Genomic DNA, 18425 nt, shown 5'->3' on the forward strand with positions numbered 1-18425 from the left:
CCCCCATAACTCTCTAGTCCTCCAACTTTGATTCTACAATTCATCTCTTACTCTAAACTACTTTACTATTTTCCTTCCCAACCTAAGCAGTTCATGTGCAATGTCATGGCCCATCAAGATTCCTAGAAGGCTATCGACTGACTTGAACTTTTTCTCCAACCACCATTGTATATAGTCAAAGTTCAAGAACTTGAATGTGCAAGAATTATAAACCAAAAAAAAATTGTCACAAATATCACCAAAACAAAGATTAAACAAAAAAATAAAAATAGAAAGTGAGCATCTTAAGACTAATAGCTGGTAAAAATGAGCTTATAAAAAGAAGGAAATGAAAGCTAACCTTTGTTGCCAAGTGCATCAACCAAAAGATAATCATAGTGAAAGAGTGATCATGCAGCATATGAAAATTTGTAATGCACAAGAATAGCATAAAATATGTGAGGTACTCATGCAGAATATGAAATTTTCGAATGCATAAGAATGGCATAAAATATGTGAAGTTCTCATGTAGCATCCAGAGTAAAAGGAATAATTTTCTGATACAATGGTGACAAACAAGCAAAAAGAGAAAACTTTACAAAATAGAAATCACTTGCCATACATAATTAGAGCATAAGGCATTAATCGATGAGGCTTGCTCTGATATTATCAGCTGAATAGTGCCCTCAACAATCTGAAACCAGAACAGGTAAAAAGTAGTCAAACATACAAGGTCTACATCAATTTTAACAACAGTTTTGTTATCTTTTTGAAACTTATTTTCTTGCTTTTCAGAACACAACTACTGTTGTTCTTGAATTCTCACGCTCTCAGAAGTTGTGATAAGTTTTTTAGGAAGACACCATCTTTATTAATTTTATAACAGCTTACATTCAAAACACCTAGGCAGACAAATCATGATGTATCAATGCAAATAGCAATATAAAGCCACATTGATAGAAGCCAAAAATCAAGGACACAAGTAGCTAATAGACCATAGATGTATCTGTGAAAGTTAAAATGGTCAACAAATGACAAACAATGGGGTTGCATCACTTGATTGATAGGTATGGAATTCTCACATAGACAACCAAAGTGTAACTCAGCGTAATTGGACATGGATTAACAATAAGGGGTCTGTATCTGTTAAGTTAAGAGGATTATGATCTTTAGATTAGGCAACTATATATTATATACATCTCTATATTATAGTAACTGTACCTTGTATATTCTTAAATGTTCCGTGTATCTATAAAATATATACTTTCCTTTCATTAGAGTAGGAGTATAATCCTTCTACACCTCATTCAAGAGATATGAAATATACATGCATTCTTTAGTATTTCCACAATATTCCTTAACTTGATACCTTGAAAAAGTAAGAAAACATAGTGTTGTTGCCAAGTCCAATGCCAAGTGTCACGACTCACATAAGTGGGAATCAATCTCAGCTACTTATAATAGAGGTCACACCTAGACAGTAGGAAAATCTAGAAGAACAAGGAATTATAGAGAGGTATCTATAAAATTCTAGAGAATTCTAGATGCTTCCAAAATATTCTTGAACATTCTAGAAGTATCTAGAGTATTCTAGATGGTACTAGAAGGTTCTAGAAATTCTTAAGCATAGTTACTAGGAACATAGTACGTTCCAGGTCACGGTACGGGGATGGTATGTGGTACGTTAGTATGCTAATTTTGTTGTTTGGTGGGGGTAGGTTTAATTGGTTTCTTAGTTCGGGTTGCAGTACGTTTTATAGTTGCACTCATGCTGAAATTAGTGGTCAATATTTTGCCATTATAGATGCTAGTTTGTTTTGTTTTAAATTCATAAGAATTTATAAGATTAATTGTGTCTTGCCCAACTTGTATTGGATTTTTTCTCTAGGAAATTTTATTTTGAAGTTTGATTTGTATGGAGAGGTATTGTAAAGTAAGATGCTAACTAATATTAAGAGATACGCCATAAAATTAACATTAGAACTATCTATGAAACTAACATGGTCTAGTCTCTAGAGTCTAGATTCTGTATTGAGCATATCATATGCTTCTATTATAAACTACTCATGTTTTTTTATTATAACTATTCCAGAATGTGACAAATAAAGAAAATATCATTTAATCTTCTACATTTGTAATCTCTTCCCCCTTCAAAGAATGTGCCAAATAAAGAAAATATCTCTCATTAAAATATATAAAGAAAACATCATTTAATCTTCTACAACAGCATTCTCTTGGAAATATCAACCATGGGTTTTTAATTTTGTACAGCTATCTTCTCATCTCCTCAAAGAATGTGTCAAATCCTCAACTACCAATATAAAACCTTTCTATTTTCCTCTACCTGGTCAGAAAGATCTCAAATATTGAAGTAAATTCCTATTTATTCTGTTTACATAAAATTAAAACATGTGAAAGGGTAACTATTCATCTACCCTCTTTGGTCAGAAGTTTTCAAATACCAAAGAAAACTCCTATTAAGAGGTAGAGTAGATAATTATCTCAAATTCTGATTTTTTTTATTAGATATCATCTCAAATTCTAATTCCTCTAAGAGATGTGGAATAGATAATTATCCATAATTAAGTAGATTACATCTACTAATATTCAAATTTCAAATATCATATGGATGCATGTAAGAGATAATCTTAAAAAAAACAAGAAAATTTCAAATTCTAACTCTACAATATGTGGAGTAGATAATTATACATAACTAAGTAGATTATGTAATAAATTATCTAAAAAAGTATTATCTCAAATTCTAACTCTACAGATGTGGAAAAGATAGTATTTGCAATCATGTAGATTACTTTCTATTAATTAATAGTCAAATATCCTAAGGATGCATGTGTTGTTTAGAAAAGGAGATACATGGTAAAATTCTCATTAGAACTATCTATGACGCTCACGCGGTCTAGGCTCTAGAGTCTATATGTTAATATATCATATGCATCTATTGTAAAGTAATCATGTTTATTTATTAGAACTATTTCAGAATGTGCCAAATAATGAAATATCATTTAGTCTTTTACAACTTGGCCTTTCAAGCTTCTTTACATCTTTCTTCTCTTCCTCCTTTAAAGAATGTGCCAAATAAAGAAAATATTATTTAATCTTCTAAAACAGCCTTCTCTTGGAAATATTAAATATTGTGTCGTGTACCTAAACGGGGGATTATTGCAATAAGTATAAATGCTGATAGGATAATTGTAATTGTGAGAAGTGTAGAGATTTGAATGCGGGAAGTGGTAACCGGTTTTGGCACCAACCTCCCACTAGGGCCAAGTATATAAGCTCGCCTTGATTCATTTTGAAGGCATCAAATACCATTTGATCTAATTCATACTCAATTTCCCTCTCAAATCCTCTCTCTCTCTCATTTCATTCTCAATTCTTCTCCCTCAGTTCTCTAATTTCACTTCCCTCTAACATAATTCCCGCATAATTCTCCCTACAAAATGAGAGAACACCTTGTCGAATCCAGGGGGATTCGACAATTGGTATCAGAGCTTCGTTCCTAGCCCAAGAATTCCGACGAATTTGAGCAATGGCGGACAACACTCGTATGAAGCAAATGGAATTGCAGCTCCAACAGATGATGGTGTAACGACCCATTAACGGGGTTTGGGTCACTATGTCAATATTTTCACATGTGTTGCACATTTTTATTGATTAATGAATTTGAGCCATTATATTTAATATTTGAAGATAAAATATGCATGATTATGATCAACCATGACTATGTGTGAAATTTCATAAAAATTGGCATATTTTGTAATTTTATGAAAGTTTAGAGACTAAAGTATAAATAATAATAAATGAAAAATAGATTGGGGAAGGAGCAGCTTCACGTGAAGCTGTCCCCATCTCTATATATATATAATATAATATTATAATAAATTATTATATATTATTTTAAAAAAGAAAATAAAATAAAATTTTAAAACAGTAAAATGGCAGCTGATTGTGGGAAAGATTGCCATGTGTACACATATAAATATAATATGTTATAAAAAAAAATTGAATGAAGAAGCTGCCTACAATTAATGAAGGAAGTTCACATGTGAATAGTAAATAGTGCAGTAAATAGTATATATATAATATATTATATTATTATTATTACAATTTAATCTATATATATAAACAAATAAAAAAAATACGGAAAAAGAGGAGACAATAGGGGCTGGGAGTCAAAAGGGGGTATGGTGTGTGTGTGTGTTTATATATATATATATATATAATATTATTCAATTGAAATAAAAGAAAAAAAAAAGAACGATGGGTTTCTTTCTCCCAATTTCAAATGTGAACGCAAGATATTTATATATATATATATATACTATATTGTATATGGTGGAGAAAGGATAGGAGGCCACGTGAAGTTTGCCTCCCATCTCACATGTATATATATAATATTAATATTATATATATTTCATATAAAAAAGAAAAATTAACGTAACTGATCAATGTGCATAAGGGCTGCCTCCTCCGTCTCTCTCTGATGTGGTGCCAAATTAATATACATATATATATATATTATAATTAATAAAAAGAAAAGAAGGCAGGTGAACTTTTCCCTTACGTCCATCTCTCCCTTTCCAATTTCCTTATATAATGCGTTCTCCTCCTTTCTTTCTTACCTTTATAACTCCCAAGCTCATCTCAAATACTTTAAGCAGCTCTATTCAAGCAAAAATCAAAAGGAAAAATATCAAGGCAAGTTCCCTTCTTTTATTCTCTTTCCTCCTTGTTTTCTTTTCGGAGGCAAGTTCTATATCTATCTTTTCTTTCAAATGCAAGTTCGTATATCGTTGTTCTTTCATATGCAAGTTCCTAAACTTCTTTTTATTTTGAAAAATTAATTGTTATTTCTGAATTTTTGTTCTTCCTTGAATACTTGATGAATCTCATCCAAAAGCTTAAATAAGATTTGATTCATGCTATATTTCCAAAGGAATTATGCCTCTCTCATACTAGGTCCTCACATTTAAAATAGGTGTGGTTGCATCTTGTATGTGTATCAATCAATCATACATGCATTTGTTGATTTAATATTATGGTTGACCATCGTTGAGGTTATATGTGTATTGTTAATGTACAAGCATAGGCATGGTGGTGTATATATCATTTGGTCATATATGGTCATGTGCATGGAATATTTGGGAACATGTGATCATGCACGAATTTGTATATATATTTGCGAGTTGATACGTGTGCATGATAATTACTTTACGCATCTATTATTTTGTGCGATAGACTATGTTCGCAACCCTTAAGCTCGGCAGGCGAAAGCCTGATGCGAGGGAGCTTTGGCTCACAGTTGATGGTTTTTATGCCATAAACTCAGTAGGCGTAAGCCTAACGCGAGGAAGGATTTTGGTCCATAGTTTAATTATTTGTTTATAGATATGCAGTTTTACTTGTGGGGTCTTGGGTGCTAAAATGTCTTATGTTGAAGATAATCATAGAATAAAAAGATAAAGCCAGACAAAGAGAAAGGGATTCAAAGATGTAGCGAAGATAAAAAGATAGAGCAGAAGCTATATCCAAAAATATAGGAGTTTAAATCACTCCAAATATGTTGTTGTATTTTAATTTTAAGAGTCATGCTACTTGAACATCATTTTTGTACATCTTGGGCTACATAAAGGGATATTATGACCAAAATACCCCTCGCCTCCATGCGCCTCACGCACTTCTATGCGCCTCATGAGGGACTTTTTTGTCATTGGTACACCTTTGTGTAACTCAAGGTATACACAAAGGTGTACCAATAGCATTTTCCTAATTTTAAATATCCTAATCTTTAGCTAAGAGATAAGAAGTATAGCTGTATTTAAAATAGCCTTGTATCCTAGAATCAGCAGGATAGTTTTTTGTGCATTCGAGTTCTTTTTCAATTAGAAATCCAAGTCTGAAATTGTTCATGGTATCAAAGCTTGGTTCTTGATAACCAGCACATCAATTTTCCTCAAGATGGACAACCCCTCAACCACAAGTGCAACCTCCAATATCGGTCCTACAGCCTCTCGATCGGTTCCTCCAACCCCTTCTCCCTCTCCCTTCTCGTTAGATCATGGTACTCTTCAAATCACACAACATAAACTTAATGGGACCAATTTTCAGGAATGGTCTCAATCAGTTATGTTAGTGATGAAAGGCAAAGGAAAAATGGGGTATCTCAAAGGAGTAATACCTCAGCCAAATCCTGAAACTACCGAGTATGAAGCATGGGATGCTAAAAACTCTATAGTGATAGGTTAGCTCATCAATTCCATGGAGCCAAAGATAGGACGTACCTATCTATTCTACAAGACAACAAAGGACGTATGGGATGTTGTCCAGAGCCTATATTCAGACATGGAGAACACAACACAATGCTTTGAGGTGCGATTAGCCTTGAGAACCACCCGCCAAGGTAACCATTCGATGACTGAATACTATAATATTCTATCTGAATTATGGCAAGAAAATAACTTGTTTTATGATATACATTGGGAATGTACGAAGGATGGAGTAAAATATGCAAAGATTGTGGAGAAAAGGCGGGTATTTGATTTCCTACATGGATTAAATCTGGACTTAGATGAAGTCCGCGGAAGGCTCCTAGGGATGAAACCCTTTCCCTCCATCAAGGAGGCCTTTGCTGAGGTTAGGAGGGAGGAAAGCCAGAAAAAGTCATGTTAAACACAGCTCCTAAGGTCAATAATCAAGATGGATTAGCACTTACAGCCTTGAAGCAAAGGACAGCAACACCTCCAGGAGATCATACAAAAGATAGACCTTGGTGTGATCACTGTAAAAGACCTTACCATACTAAAGAAACCTGCTGGAAAATACACGGGAAGCCTGCTAATTGGAGGGGGAGAAATCAGAATCAGAAGAGGCCACAAACAACTTATGCAGTGGATGTAGAAGATGGTAAGAGTTTTACCTTAACCTCTAATCAATTGGAGGTTTTGTAGCAGTTTTTAAAACAAACAGGGGTTACAAAACCCAGCAATTCTGAGGAAGTAATGAATCCAACCGCCTCCCAGGTGACACAAGGTAAGGGTTATAATTGCTATCTCTCTAAGTTACTAAATGGGAATGATTGGATTGTTGATACGGGGGCCTCCAACCATATGACCGGATCCATGTGTGGCATAGTGGATTACAAACGTTATGATAGGAATATAAAGGTGACTATGGCAGATGGTATAATATCGTATGTTGAAGGGAAAGGTTCAGTATACTTAAATGATTTATGGCTGAAATCTGTCTTATATGTGCCCTTTTTAAGATGCAACCTGCTATCTATTAGCAAAGTCACTAAAGACATGAATGCAAAATAATTTTTTCTCCTACTCAATGTGTGTTTCAGGACCTAATTTCGGGGAGGATGATTGGCAATACTTAGGAGAGAGAAGGCCTTTACTATGTGAAAGGACCAACTACTGCTTCTATTCTTATTCCTAGGTTACAAAATTCCTTTGTTTCTTTTGTTGTTTCAGATTCTAATATTCACTTATGACACAAGAGATTAGGCCACCCAAATTTTCGTAATTTAAAGCTCTTGAATCCTCGTTTATTTAGCAATAAAATGAGTGATTCCTTCAACTGTGAACAATGTATTCTTGCTAAACAAACAAAATCTTCACATCCTATTCATGCCTATAAACCAATCAAACCTTTCTACATAATCCATAGTGATGTATGGGGACCAACTAGAGTACCAAATTTAACTAACACTCATTGGTTTGTCACCTTCATTGATGATCATACCAAGGTATGTTGGGTATTCTTGATGAAGGAAAAATCTGAAGGTTACATGATTTTCAAAAAATTCCATCAAATGATCCGTAACCTATTTCACACATCCATCCATATCCTTCGATCGAATAATGGAAAAGAATACTTCTCATCCGAGTTTGAGACATATCTAAGTGACAATGATATTTGTCACCAAAGCACATGTCCCTATAATCCCCAACAAAATGGTGTAGCAGAAAGGAAGAACCAATATTTGCTCGAAACAGCCCGAACACTAATATTTTCCAGTTTTGTGCCTACATCCTATTGGGGAGAAGCCATTCTCACTTCAGCCTATCTCACTAATCGGATTCCTTCTAAAGTCCTCAGCTTCAAAACCCCTTTAAACACTCTCATTACCTCATACCCTCACCTAACCCGCATTCTGAATTCCTTATCCCCTAAAGTTTTTGACTATACTGCTTATGTTCACAACCACAGCTCTAAATTGCATCCAAAATCCTTGAACTGTGTATTTGTTGGTTATTCTCCTACACAACAAGGATACAAGTGTTATTGTCCTAACACAAAAAAATTCCTTGTGTCTTGTGATGTCTCATTTCTCGAACTTCAGTTTTATTACCCTAGAACCAATCTGCAAGGGGAGATTCCAAGTGCAAATCAGGGTAGGGATAATTGTTGGGATGTTAGTCTTTTTCCTAAAACAGTGACCTCATCTATTCCTATTCCGAATGATGTAACAAATTCAGGGGGAGAAGAATAGCAGCAGCAGCATATTTCAGAAAAATGTCCTAAAATACAACTACCAATGAAAGAATATTTAAGGAGAAAGGATCTTGAACCAAGGCAAGATCAATCATCAGCCCCGAGACAAGGTCCAACACAAGAAGAGGAAGAGAGGACTGAATTAGCAGTATCGTTTGAGGCTCCCAGTAAGTCAAACAATTCAGAACCAAAAACTGATAATGCAGAAGCTGAACCATATGACCTAGATATTTCAATTGCTTGGAGAAAATGAGTAAGGTCATGTACTCAACATCCTATAACTAACCATTTGGTGTACTCTCAACTCTCCCCTAGTTTCAAGGCATTTACCATCAAAGTGGATAAGGTGCAAATTCCAAAAAATATTGATGAAGCCCTGTAGAAACCAAATTGGAAAGCAACTGTAATGGAGGAAATGGATGCCCTAGTGAGAAATGGTACATGGAAGGTGGTAGATTTGCCCCAAAATAAGAAAGTAGTAGGGAGCAGATGGGTATTTGCTCTAAAACATAGAGCTGATGGAAGCATTGAACGATATAAAGTCAGGTTGGTGGCCCAAGGATTCACTCAAACTCAAGGTATAGATTATGAAGAGACCTTTGCACCCGTTGCAAAGCTCAATTCTATACGTGTGTTATTTTCAATTGCAGCTAACTTAGATTAGAAACTACACCAACTTGATATAAAGAATGCATTTCTTAATGGAGATCTAGAAGAAGAGGTATATATGAGAATGCCTCCCAGATTTGAAGAAAAAGGGAAGGCTTGCAGATTAATAAAATCATTATATGGGTTGAAACAATCTCCTAGGGCCTGCCTCAAGTGATTTAGTACCACATTGCATCAGCTAGGGTATCAACAAGGTCAGTCTGACCATACTCTGTTCACTAAACATGCTACTAATGGCCTTAAAACTATCTTAATTGTCTATGTGGATAACATTATTGTTACAAGTAATGATAAGCAAGAGATTTCAGCATTAAAGGAACAATTACAGCAGGTTTTTGAAGTAAAGACCTTGGGCAGATGAGATATTTTCTTGGGATGGAAGTAGCAAGCAGCAAGGAAGGAATCCTTATATCCCAAAGAAAATACACTCTAGACCTAATAAAAGATACAGGCAAGTTGGGATGTAAACCAACCAATACACCGCTGGAACCCAACTGGAAATACAATGAAGATGGGGCAAAGAAAGCAATTGATAAAGAAAGGTATCAAAGATTAATAGGAAGGCTGATATATTTGTCTCTTATATGACCAGACATCTCATGTGCAGTGAGTAAAGTAAGTTAATACATGCATTCACCTACTAACAAACATCTTGATGCAGCTTATCATATTCTAAGATACCTAAAAAGGACTCCTGGCAAAGGCATTTTGTTCAGAAAGACCGAAGACCGGAATTCAAGGGTTCGTAGATGCTAACTAGGCTGGTTCCTTAGAAGATAGCAAATCAACTTCTAGTTATTGCACAAAATTATGGGGAAACCTTGTTACGTGGAGAAGCAAAAAACAAAGTGTGGTAACTAGGAGTAGTGCTGAAGTAGAATACCAAGGCATTTGAGAAGTAATGTGGCTAGGAAAGTTCATGAATGACTTGAAGATGCCTAACACCGATCCTACAAGACTATACTGTGATAGTAAATCTGCCATTAATATAGTAAATAACCAAGTCCAACATGACCGGATGAAGCATATAAGAATTGATAGGCATTTCATCAAACAAAAGATTGAAGAAGGTGGAATAAACCTAGTATATATCCCTACCGGTCTATAAGAAGCTAATATTCTTACCAAGGCAATGAACAAACAAGGATTTGAAGTGATAAGAAGCAAGCTGGAAATGAAGGATATCTATTCTCCAGCTTGAGGGAGAGTGTTAAAGATAATTCTAGAATAAAAAGATAAAGTCGAACAAAGAGAAAGGGATTCAAAGATACAGCAAAGATAAGAAGATAGAGCAGAAGCTATATCCGAAAATATAGGAATTTAAATCACTCCAAATCTGTTGTTGTATTTTAATTTTAAATATCCTAATCTTTAGCTAAGAGATAAGACGTATAGTTGTATTTAAAGTAGCCTTGTATCCTAGAATCGACAGGATAGTTTTCTGTGCATTCGAGTTCTTTTTCAATTAGAAATCCAAGTCTGAAATTGTTCATCTTATGTACGCCCCAAGGACAGTATGTGTGCATCCATGCATATGCATAAGGTTATGTGATTAGGTAAAAGCATGGCATGGGTGCACATAATGTGTTAAGTTATTTTGTAATGCTTTGATTCCTTTTGTTTCATGTTCCTTTTAAATTATACTTGTTAAGGCTTGTGGCTCATACTTGCTTTAACATCATTCCAGTAAAGGGGAAAGCAAAGATTGAGGGTGAACCCAGTGGAGTTTGATTCTTGTGGGGTAGCATTATGTACGGAGCAATCCCAACCGAAAAGGTCTTTGGGAGTATTTTGAGTGTAAGGGCAAGATTGTCACAATCTGTTATGTTGTAATTGGACCTTTTGAGAGTTATAAATAAATAAGCCCCACGAGAAAGATCAAATCCGATATTACCAGGAGTTTGCACGAGCCAGAGGATGGTCGGCTCATCGAAATTGGAGATTGGTCTCGTGCCCATGGGGGACAATGGAGTGGAAAGGAGACCAGAGATCCAGGTGAATTCAAATCACCACAACTTCCTTGTTCCAAAATTGGAGCTGCCAGTGTTCAATGAGACAAAGTCACGCTGGTGGATTTGACAATGTGAGAAATTGTTTGGGATACATCAAGTGGCTTATGATCAAAAGATCAATCTGGTGGTGGCCTACTTGAATGACATAGGGGATTTGCGGTACTAGGGATCGTCAAGGGTGAGAGAAGAAAGTAGCTGGAATGAATTTGTGAAAGGATTATGCAAAAGGTTCGGGGAAAGAAGAACTATGGACATAGTTAAGGAGTTCAACAAAATGAAGTAGAATGGATTGGTGCAAGAGTATCAGCTCCAGTTCGAGGAGCTAAAATCCCTAATGCTCAGCAGAAATCCATACCTGACCGAAGACTACTTCGTGTCAAGTTTTAACAATGGTCTGAGCAGTGTTCTAAAAGGCGCTAGTCGGGCGCCAGGCTAGGGCCTAGCGCCTAGGCGGGGCTTAGAAAAATTGCTATTTTTTTTTTGTTTTTTAAATTTTGTGATGTAATTTGATGTTATTTTCAATTTAATCAAAGTTAAAAAGCATTAATAATGCAACATAAACCAAAAATACAACAATAATGGAATGACAAGTGAAATATAGAATTAAGCATGACAAAACAAATTATTGTGGATCAGTTCTAGGTTCAATAAGATAAAAGCAACAATAATGCAACATAAACCATACTTGAAGAATTTAAGTATCTAACTATCTAATTAGACTTCTTCCTCTCCATATTCTTCTAATACATGATCTTCATCAAATTCAAAATCAAATTCATTGAGCTCTTGCTCATCTTCTTCTTCTTCTGATTGGAAATCATCTTCATGAAACTCTCTCATCCTAGAACTTCTTCGAGGTTGAAACATCCCGTCTGCTCCAGATGCTTCACCAACCACTTCCCAAGTAAGCCTCGTACCAGGATCAATTTCTTCATCATCTCCTCCTTCAACAATCCATCCTTGTGCATTGCTGGCATCACTAGCAAGTAACACATCAACATTCCTTTCCTTCTCTCTCTTTTGCTTGTTCATCAGTTTTGCATTAAATTGGACATAGACAAGATTGTTCAATCGATGCACATCCAGTCTATTTCTTTTCTTCGTATGTATCTACATAAATAAAATAAAAGTACTATCACTTTAAGTCTTTAAATGATAGGAATAATGAAATTAAAGTATTAAAAACGTTTTAAAGTATACACTAACCCCTTCAAAAGTGCTCCAATTTCTTTCACAACCAGACGAACTACTAGTTAATGAGAGGATCCTTATCGCCATTCGTTGCAAGTTTGGAGTGTGATTTCCATAAGTTATCCACCATTTAACTACATAGGTCAAACAAGTATAAAGTAAATAAACTTATACACAATAGAAGTTAAGAAAATGATTAAATAAATTTTATACCTGGATTATAATTGTCATCATTTTCTGCACACCCTTGAGTTGCCCACGATTTTCCAAAAGTTCCTTCTTTATGAGTATATTTTGGCAACTCAATATTTACAACATGACTTTGCAATTCACCATTGGCATCATAAAACATCTCCACACAGTTAAAAAATCCATCCATGACTTCATGATCAAGTTTTATACCCATATCCTTAAAAAAGTAATAGGGATTCAAAAGGTAAGCCGCAAAATGTAGTGGACTATCTAGCCTATCTTTCACCCTTGCTTCAATAATCTCAATAATAGGCTGATAGTTCTTCTCAATATTATTTAGGGCCTCCTTAATAGCTTCCTTTGCATGCTTAAGCTCTCCATATAAAAAGCCCATAGAAGGCTTTTTATCTGCATCAACAATTCGAAGTACCTTCACTAAAGGAGCAAAAACCTTGAGGCATAAATTCACACCATTCCAAAAAGTAATGCTCATCACAGTAGCATATGTTGCTTTCCCTTTAACAGTCTTTGACCATTTGCACTCATCCCATTCAGAGCTAGTAAACATTGTCCTCATTTGAGCTTTTTTCTCCATCAAACTTTGCAAAGTAAGGAAAGAAGAAGCGAATCTAGTGACTCCCGGTCTCACAATATCCCTCTTCTTTGTAAATGATCACATTAAGGACAATGTCTTATGATGTGCATAAATGAAGATCGTCAAACTCTTGGCCTGATCAATGACTTTTTTAAACTTCGATAGTTTTCCAATACTTTCAAGCATCAAATTGATAGTGTGAGTAGCACATGATGTCCAAAAGATATTTGGCCTCTTCAATTTCAATAATTTTGCTGCTCCCATATTGTTGGCAGCATTGTCTGTTACTACTTGGATGACATTTTGTGGGCTAACTTGCTCGATGCACTTGTCCACGTATTCAAAAATGAGTTCACTTGTATGTGCTTCGTCTGAAGACTCTTTGGAAGACAAAAAAGCAGTACCTGCATTAGAATTAACACATAGGTTCATGATGCTCCTCCTTCTTCTGTCTGTCCAAGCATCTGTCATAATGGAGCACCCATTTTGTGCCCACTCTTCTTCATGCTTCTTTAGTAATTCTTTAGTTCTATCCACTTCTCCCTTTAACAACGGTTCTCTCAACTGGTATTGACTGGAAGGTTTGAAGCCCGGGCCAAATTGACCAACTGCCTCAACAAACAATTTGAAGCTATCATGATCTATAGCATTGAAAGGATTACCAGTTTCATACACCCATCTAGCACAATACTCACGAACAGTCTGTGTTCTTTCTTTAAAGAGTGCTTCATTAATATTTTGTTGCCTTTTCGTCAAACAAGTTTCAGGACTGATGGAGGTTGCAAACTTATCCATAGGGCCAAGAGTATGGGGCGTTTTTTTGCTACCTAACTCTTTCAATTCATCTTCATCATCCCCCCCCTCAGAAATATTAACAAAAGATCTCATCAAATCTTCCTCCTCCTTATTCTTCTTCTTACTCTTTGCCTCGACAATAGCATTCTTGCATTTAGCTTGATCATCCGGAGAAGATTTTGGACATGCAGAAACATTTCCGGAAATATGACCTATGTGTTCTTTTATTCTATAAACTCCGCTAGACATAATTTTACCACACAACTTACATTTAACTTTATCCATGTTCTTCGGATCAATTAACATTCTATACTCCCATCCAATATCATTGGATTTCCTTTTAAAAACCGAAGCTACATCAGACGATGCTCCTGTACTTCGAGTCCCATCCGACATTTTTAATTTAATTGAAGAAACTTGCAATAGAAACCTCTATATAACGAATAACCTCACTTAGTATTCAAAATAACAATAACATATCATGATTCATGACTGTAAAATAATCAAATGATTCAAATTAAGATAATAAAATAGCAAAATAATTTATGTTTTACAATATAATAAAAACAGAAATATAATCAATAATAAAAACATCAATATACTATAAGCAAGCAACAATTTTTTTGGAAATATTATAGAATATATATAATTAATAATAAAAACTAAATATAAATCTAATAATTATATATAAATAGAAAAGAAAAATGAAATAAAATAAAAAATATAAAAATGAAATCAAAAACGCAGCAAACGCAAACCAGAGGGAGAGAGAGAGAGGTTACAAGTGGACGGAGATGGACCTTGCTGCGGCAGAGATGGAGCTCGACGGCGAGGACGAGGGCGGAGGCGACGATGCTGAGGCAACGAGGAAGAGGAGGAGGCGACGGAGAAGAGGCGATGATGATGAAACTTGGCGGCGAGGATGGAGCTGGATGCAGCGACGGCGGTGAGCTACTGGCGGGCCGATGAAGCTTGGCGGCGTTGAGGCAGCAGCATTGAGGTGAGAAGAGAGTGAAGAGGGGGAGACGCTAACAGGTTTGATTTAGCAAAAAAAGCCCTAAAAACTGATATTTAAACCGAAAAAAAGCCCTAGGCACGCTGGCCGACTAGGCGCCGCCTGGGCCGCCTAGGCGCCCAAGTCGGCCGATTACTCGGGCCGGCGCTTAGGAGGCCCGACTAGGGCAATTTCGGGGCGGCCAGCGCCCGCCTAGCACCTAGGCGGCGCCTAGGCGGGCTCCTAGCCCAATTTTTAGAACACTGGGTCTGAGTGAGGAACTCAGATCCGCAATAAAGATGACAAGGCCAAGGACAGTGCAAGAAGCGGTGGAGAGTGCTCTACTTCAAGAGTTGAATGTGGAAGCCTTGATGAAGAAGCAGAGAAATCAGGGCAAGGGAAATAGCTTAGGTTTCTCACCACCCGTGGGGAGGATGCAAGGAAGGGAGATGTACAAGGCTGGGGTAATACCAAAGCCACCGGCATTACCACGCCCTACTAATGCAGGGCAACAAGGAGGCAAGGGAACCGAACAGAGGAGGCTCATGAGGCTATGCTACAGGTGTGGGGATAAGTATTTCCTCGAACACCAATGCAAGAGGCAATTGCTCCTGTTGGAAGGGGGAGAGATTGAGAAAGATGCAAGAGAAGAGGCCATGGTCGTAGGGGGTGATTGGGAAGAAGAAGACAATGGTACTATATCCTTCCATGCCATAAAAGGAGTGGCTAGCAACAAGATTATCAAGGTTGAGGGAAAGGTGCAAGAAGGAACACTTATGGTCTTAATTGACAATGGGAGTACCCACAACTTCATTGACGAAGGGGCAGCTAGGAGAAGAAATTGTGAGTTATCTAGCACCCAACCTATATCAGTAACAATGGCTAACGGAAGCAGGGTATTAAGTAAATCTGCTTACCTGGGATTTTGTTGGACAATGCAAGGAGAAACGTTTGAAGCTAACCTAAGGTTGCTGAAGTTGGGAGGGTGTCAGATAGTTTTGGGGGTTAACTGGATAAAAGAGGTATGTCCTATTAGCTTTGACTTTAATAAGATGGAAGTTACATTGGAGAAGAAAGGTAGGAGAATTACACTCCAAGGGAATGTGGAAACAAGTTCTTGCAAGTTGATTAGGGGAAAGAGGTTGCACAAGCTACTCAAGTGCAAGCTCTCTCAGGTGGCTCAATTGTTCTCGATTGAGGCTAGTGAGGAGACCGAGGAACAAGGGAAACAAGCGGGACAGTGCTTAATGGCCACCAACAATCCAACCACAACCCTATGGCAGGTACATGAGTTGGCTTCCCTTGATGCATTACTTATTGAGTTTAGGGATCTATTTGCAGAACCTAAGGACCTACCCCCTCAAAGACCATTTGATCACTCTATTCCTTTGCAACCCAACATTGCACCAGTTAATATAAGATCCTATAGGTATTCCCCAAAGTTTAAAACTGAAATTAAGAAATTAGTAAGAAAAATGCTGGACAATTCTATAATCCGTCCTAGTAGAAGCCCATTTGCATCCCCTATCCTTTTAGTTAAGAAAAGGATGGAACATGGCATTTTTTTATCGACTGCCGCTAGCTAAATCACATCACCATCAAAGATAATTTCCTATTCCTATTATTGAAGACCTCTTAGATGAACTAAGCCATGCCTCCGTATTCTCCAAACTTGACTTGAGATTCGGCTATCATCAAATCCAAATGAACCCAACTGATATACCTAAAATCACTTTTAGAACCTACCATGGGCATTATGAGTTTACAGTAATGCCCTTTGGATTAACTAATGCACCAACAACCTTTCAGGCTCTAATGAACCATATCTTTGAGCCTTATCTTTGAAAATTTGTGCTAGTGTTTTTCGATGATCTACAACCCTACCTTTTCTCAGCACCTAGAACACCTTAGGATTGCATTTAGCATCCTTATACTCAATCAACTATGCATCAAAAAGGTCCAAATGTGACTTTGCTCAAAAACAGGTGGAGTACTTAAGGCATGTGATTTCTTGTGATGGAGATAGCACTGACCCCAAGAAGATCTCAGCTATGGTAATGTGGCCTAAACCAGAGAATATCAAGTCCTTGAGGGGCTTCTTGGGGCTGACGGGCTACTATAGGCGTTTTGTGAAAAACTATGGAGTGATAAACAAGCCACTAACAGAATTATTAAAAAGGATAACTTTAGATGGAATGAAGAGGCAGAAACTGCATTTGGGCAATTGAAACAAGCCATGTGCGAAGTGCCGATGTTGGGGATCCCTGATTTTGGTAGGTTATTCATCTTGGAAACCGATGCGAGTGGAACCGGAGTAGGGGCTGTGTTATCACAAGAGGGTCGACCCTTGGCTTTCATGAGTCAAGCCTTAGCCCTAAGACATCACGGGCTTAGCACATTTGATAAGGAGTTATTTGTTGTGTTGATGGCAATGGATAAATGGAGACACTATTTGGAGGAGGGACAATTTATAATTAGGATAGACCATGAGAGTCTTAAGTTCCTCACATAGCAAAAGTTACACACTAATTTGCAGAAGAAGGGTATGGCAAAGCTAATGGAATTGAATTTTGTGATCCAGTACAGAAGAGGAAAAGAAAATGTGGCTGCAAACGCTTTATCAAGATGCTATGAGGAGGGAGACTGTGTAACCATTACAGCACCAGTACCAAATTGGTACCAAGCGGTGGCAGCCAACTATGACAAGGGGACTTGGCAAGGGAGCTACTAGGCAGGGGTACACCACATGCAATGGCTTGAGCAGATATCGGGGGCGATTGGTGATAGGGGACTGTGGGGCATTGAAGAGAAGAATTCTCCAAACCATGCATGATTCTCCCTTGGGGGGACACTTGGGTATTCAGAACACTTACCGGAAGGTGAAGCAAGTGTTTTATTGGTCGGGCTTAAAAAAATCAGTGATGGAGTTCATACTACATTGTGACACTTGTAAGAGGTGCAAGCATGAGTCAATGGCTAGACCAAGCCTCCTACAACCGTTAAGGGTTCTAGATCAAGCTTGGGCTAACACAATTATGGATTTTGTGGAAGGATTACCTTGATCAGAGGGGAGGAATTGTGTCCTAGTAGTGGTGGATCAACTAACCAAGTACAACCACTTCCTCAGTTTGTTCCATCCATTCAAGGCACAAAAAATGGCTAGGGTGTTTCTGGACAATGTGGTAAAGTTACATGGGGTGCCTTAAACCATCATTTTAGACAGGGACAAAGTGTTTACTAGCTTGTTTTGGCAAGATCTACTGAAATCCTTGGGCTCTAAGCTCCACATGTCCACTGCTTACCATCCGGAGACTGATGGCCAATCGGCGAGGGTTAACCAATGTATTAAGACCGATCAGAGGTGCTTCTGCTTTATGCAGCCCAAGGGATGGCACAAATGGTTGTTCCTAGTGCAATGGTGGTACAATTCCAATCACCACCGATCCATTGGGATGACACCATTTGAGGCTCTATATGGATA

At 37.2% G+C, this 18425-nt stretch overlaps 2 protein-coding genes across 4 annotated transcripts in view; both read right to left on the reverse strand.

The window, feature by feature from the left end:
- Positions 1-18425, reverse strand: part of LOC127786888 (telomerase reverse transcriptase) — an 83162-nt gene that overhangs the window by 46357 nt on the left and 18380 nt on the right. The window contains exon 2 of the mRNA XM_052314603.1: positions 602-673. Coding sequence (XP_052170563.1) covers positions 602-673 — 72 coding nt within the window. The remainder of the gene's footprint in view (positions 1-601; positions 674-18425) is intronic.
- LOC127786889 (uncharacterized) lies at positions 11845-15138 on the reverse strand. 3 transcript variants are annotated; one of them, XM_052314604.1, is made up of 3 exons: positions 12582-15138; positions 12384-12502; positions 11845-12287 (listed from the first exon to the last, which is right to left on the reverse strand). In XM_052314604.1, the coding sequence occupies exons 1-3, from the start codon at positions 13153-13155 to the stop codon at positions 11892-11894; spliced, it is 1089 nt and encodes a 362-aa protein (XP_052170564.1). In that variant the 5' UTR covers positions 13156-15138; the 3' UTR covers positions 11845-11891. The 3 variants fall into 2 exon arrangements, 1 of the variants encoding a protein (XP_052170564.1); XR_008020068.1 differs by having other exon boundaries at positions 12384-15138.

Source organism: Diospyros lotus, chromosome 12 (assembly GCF_014633365.1).
Source record: "Diospyros lotus cultivar Yz01 chromosome 12, ASM1463336v1, whole genome shotgun sequence".
Taxonomy (NCBI): domain Eukaryota; kingdom Viridiplantae; phylum Streptophyta; class Magnoliopsida; order Ericales; family Ebenaceae; genus Diospyros; species Diospyros lotus.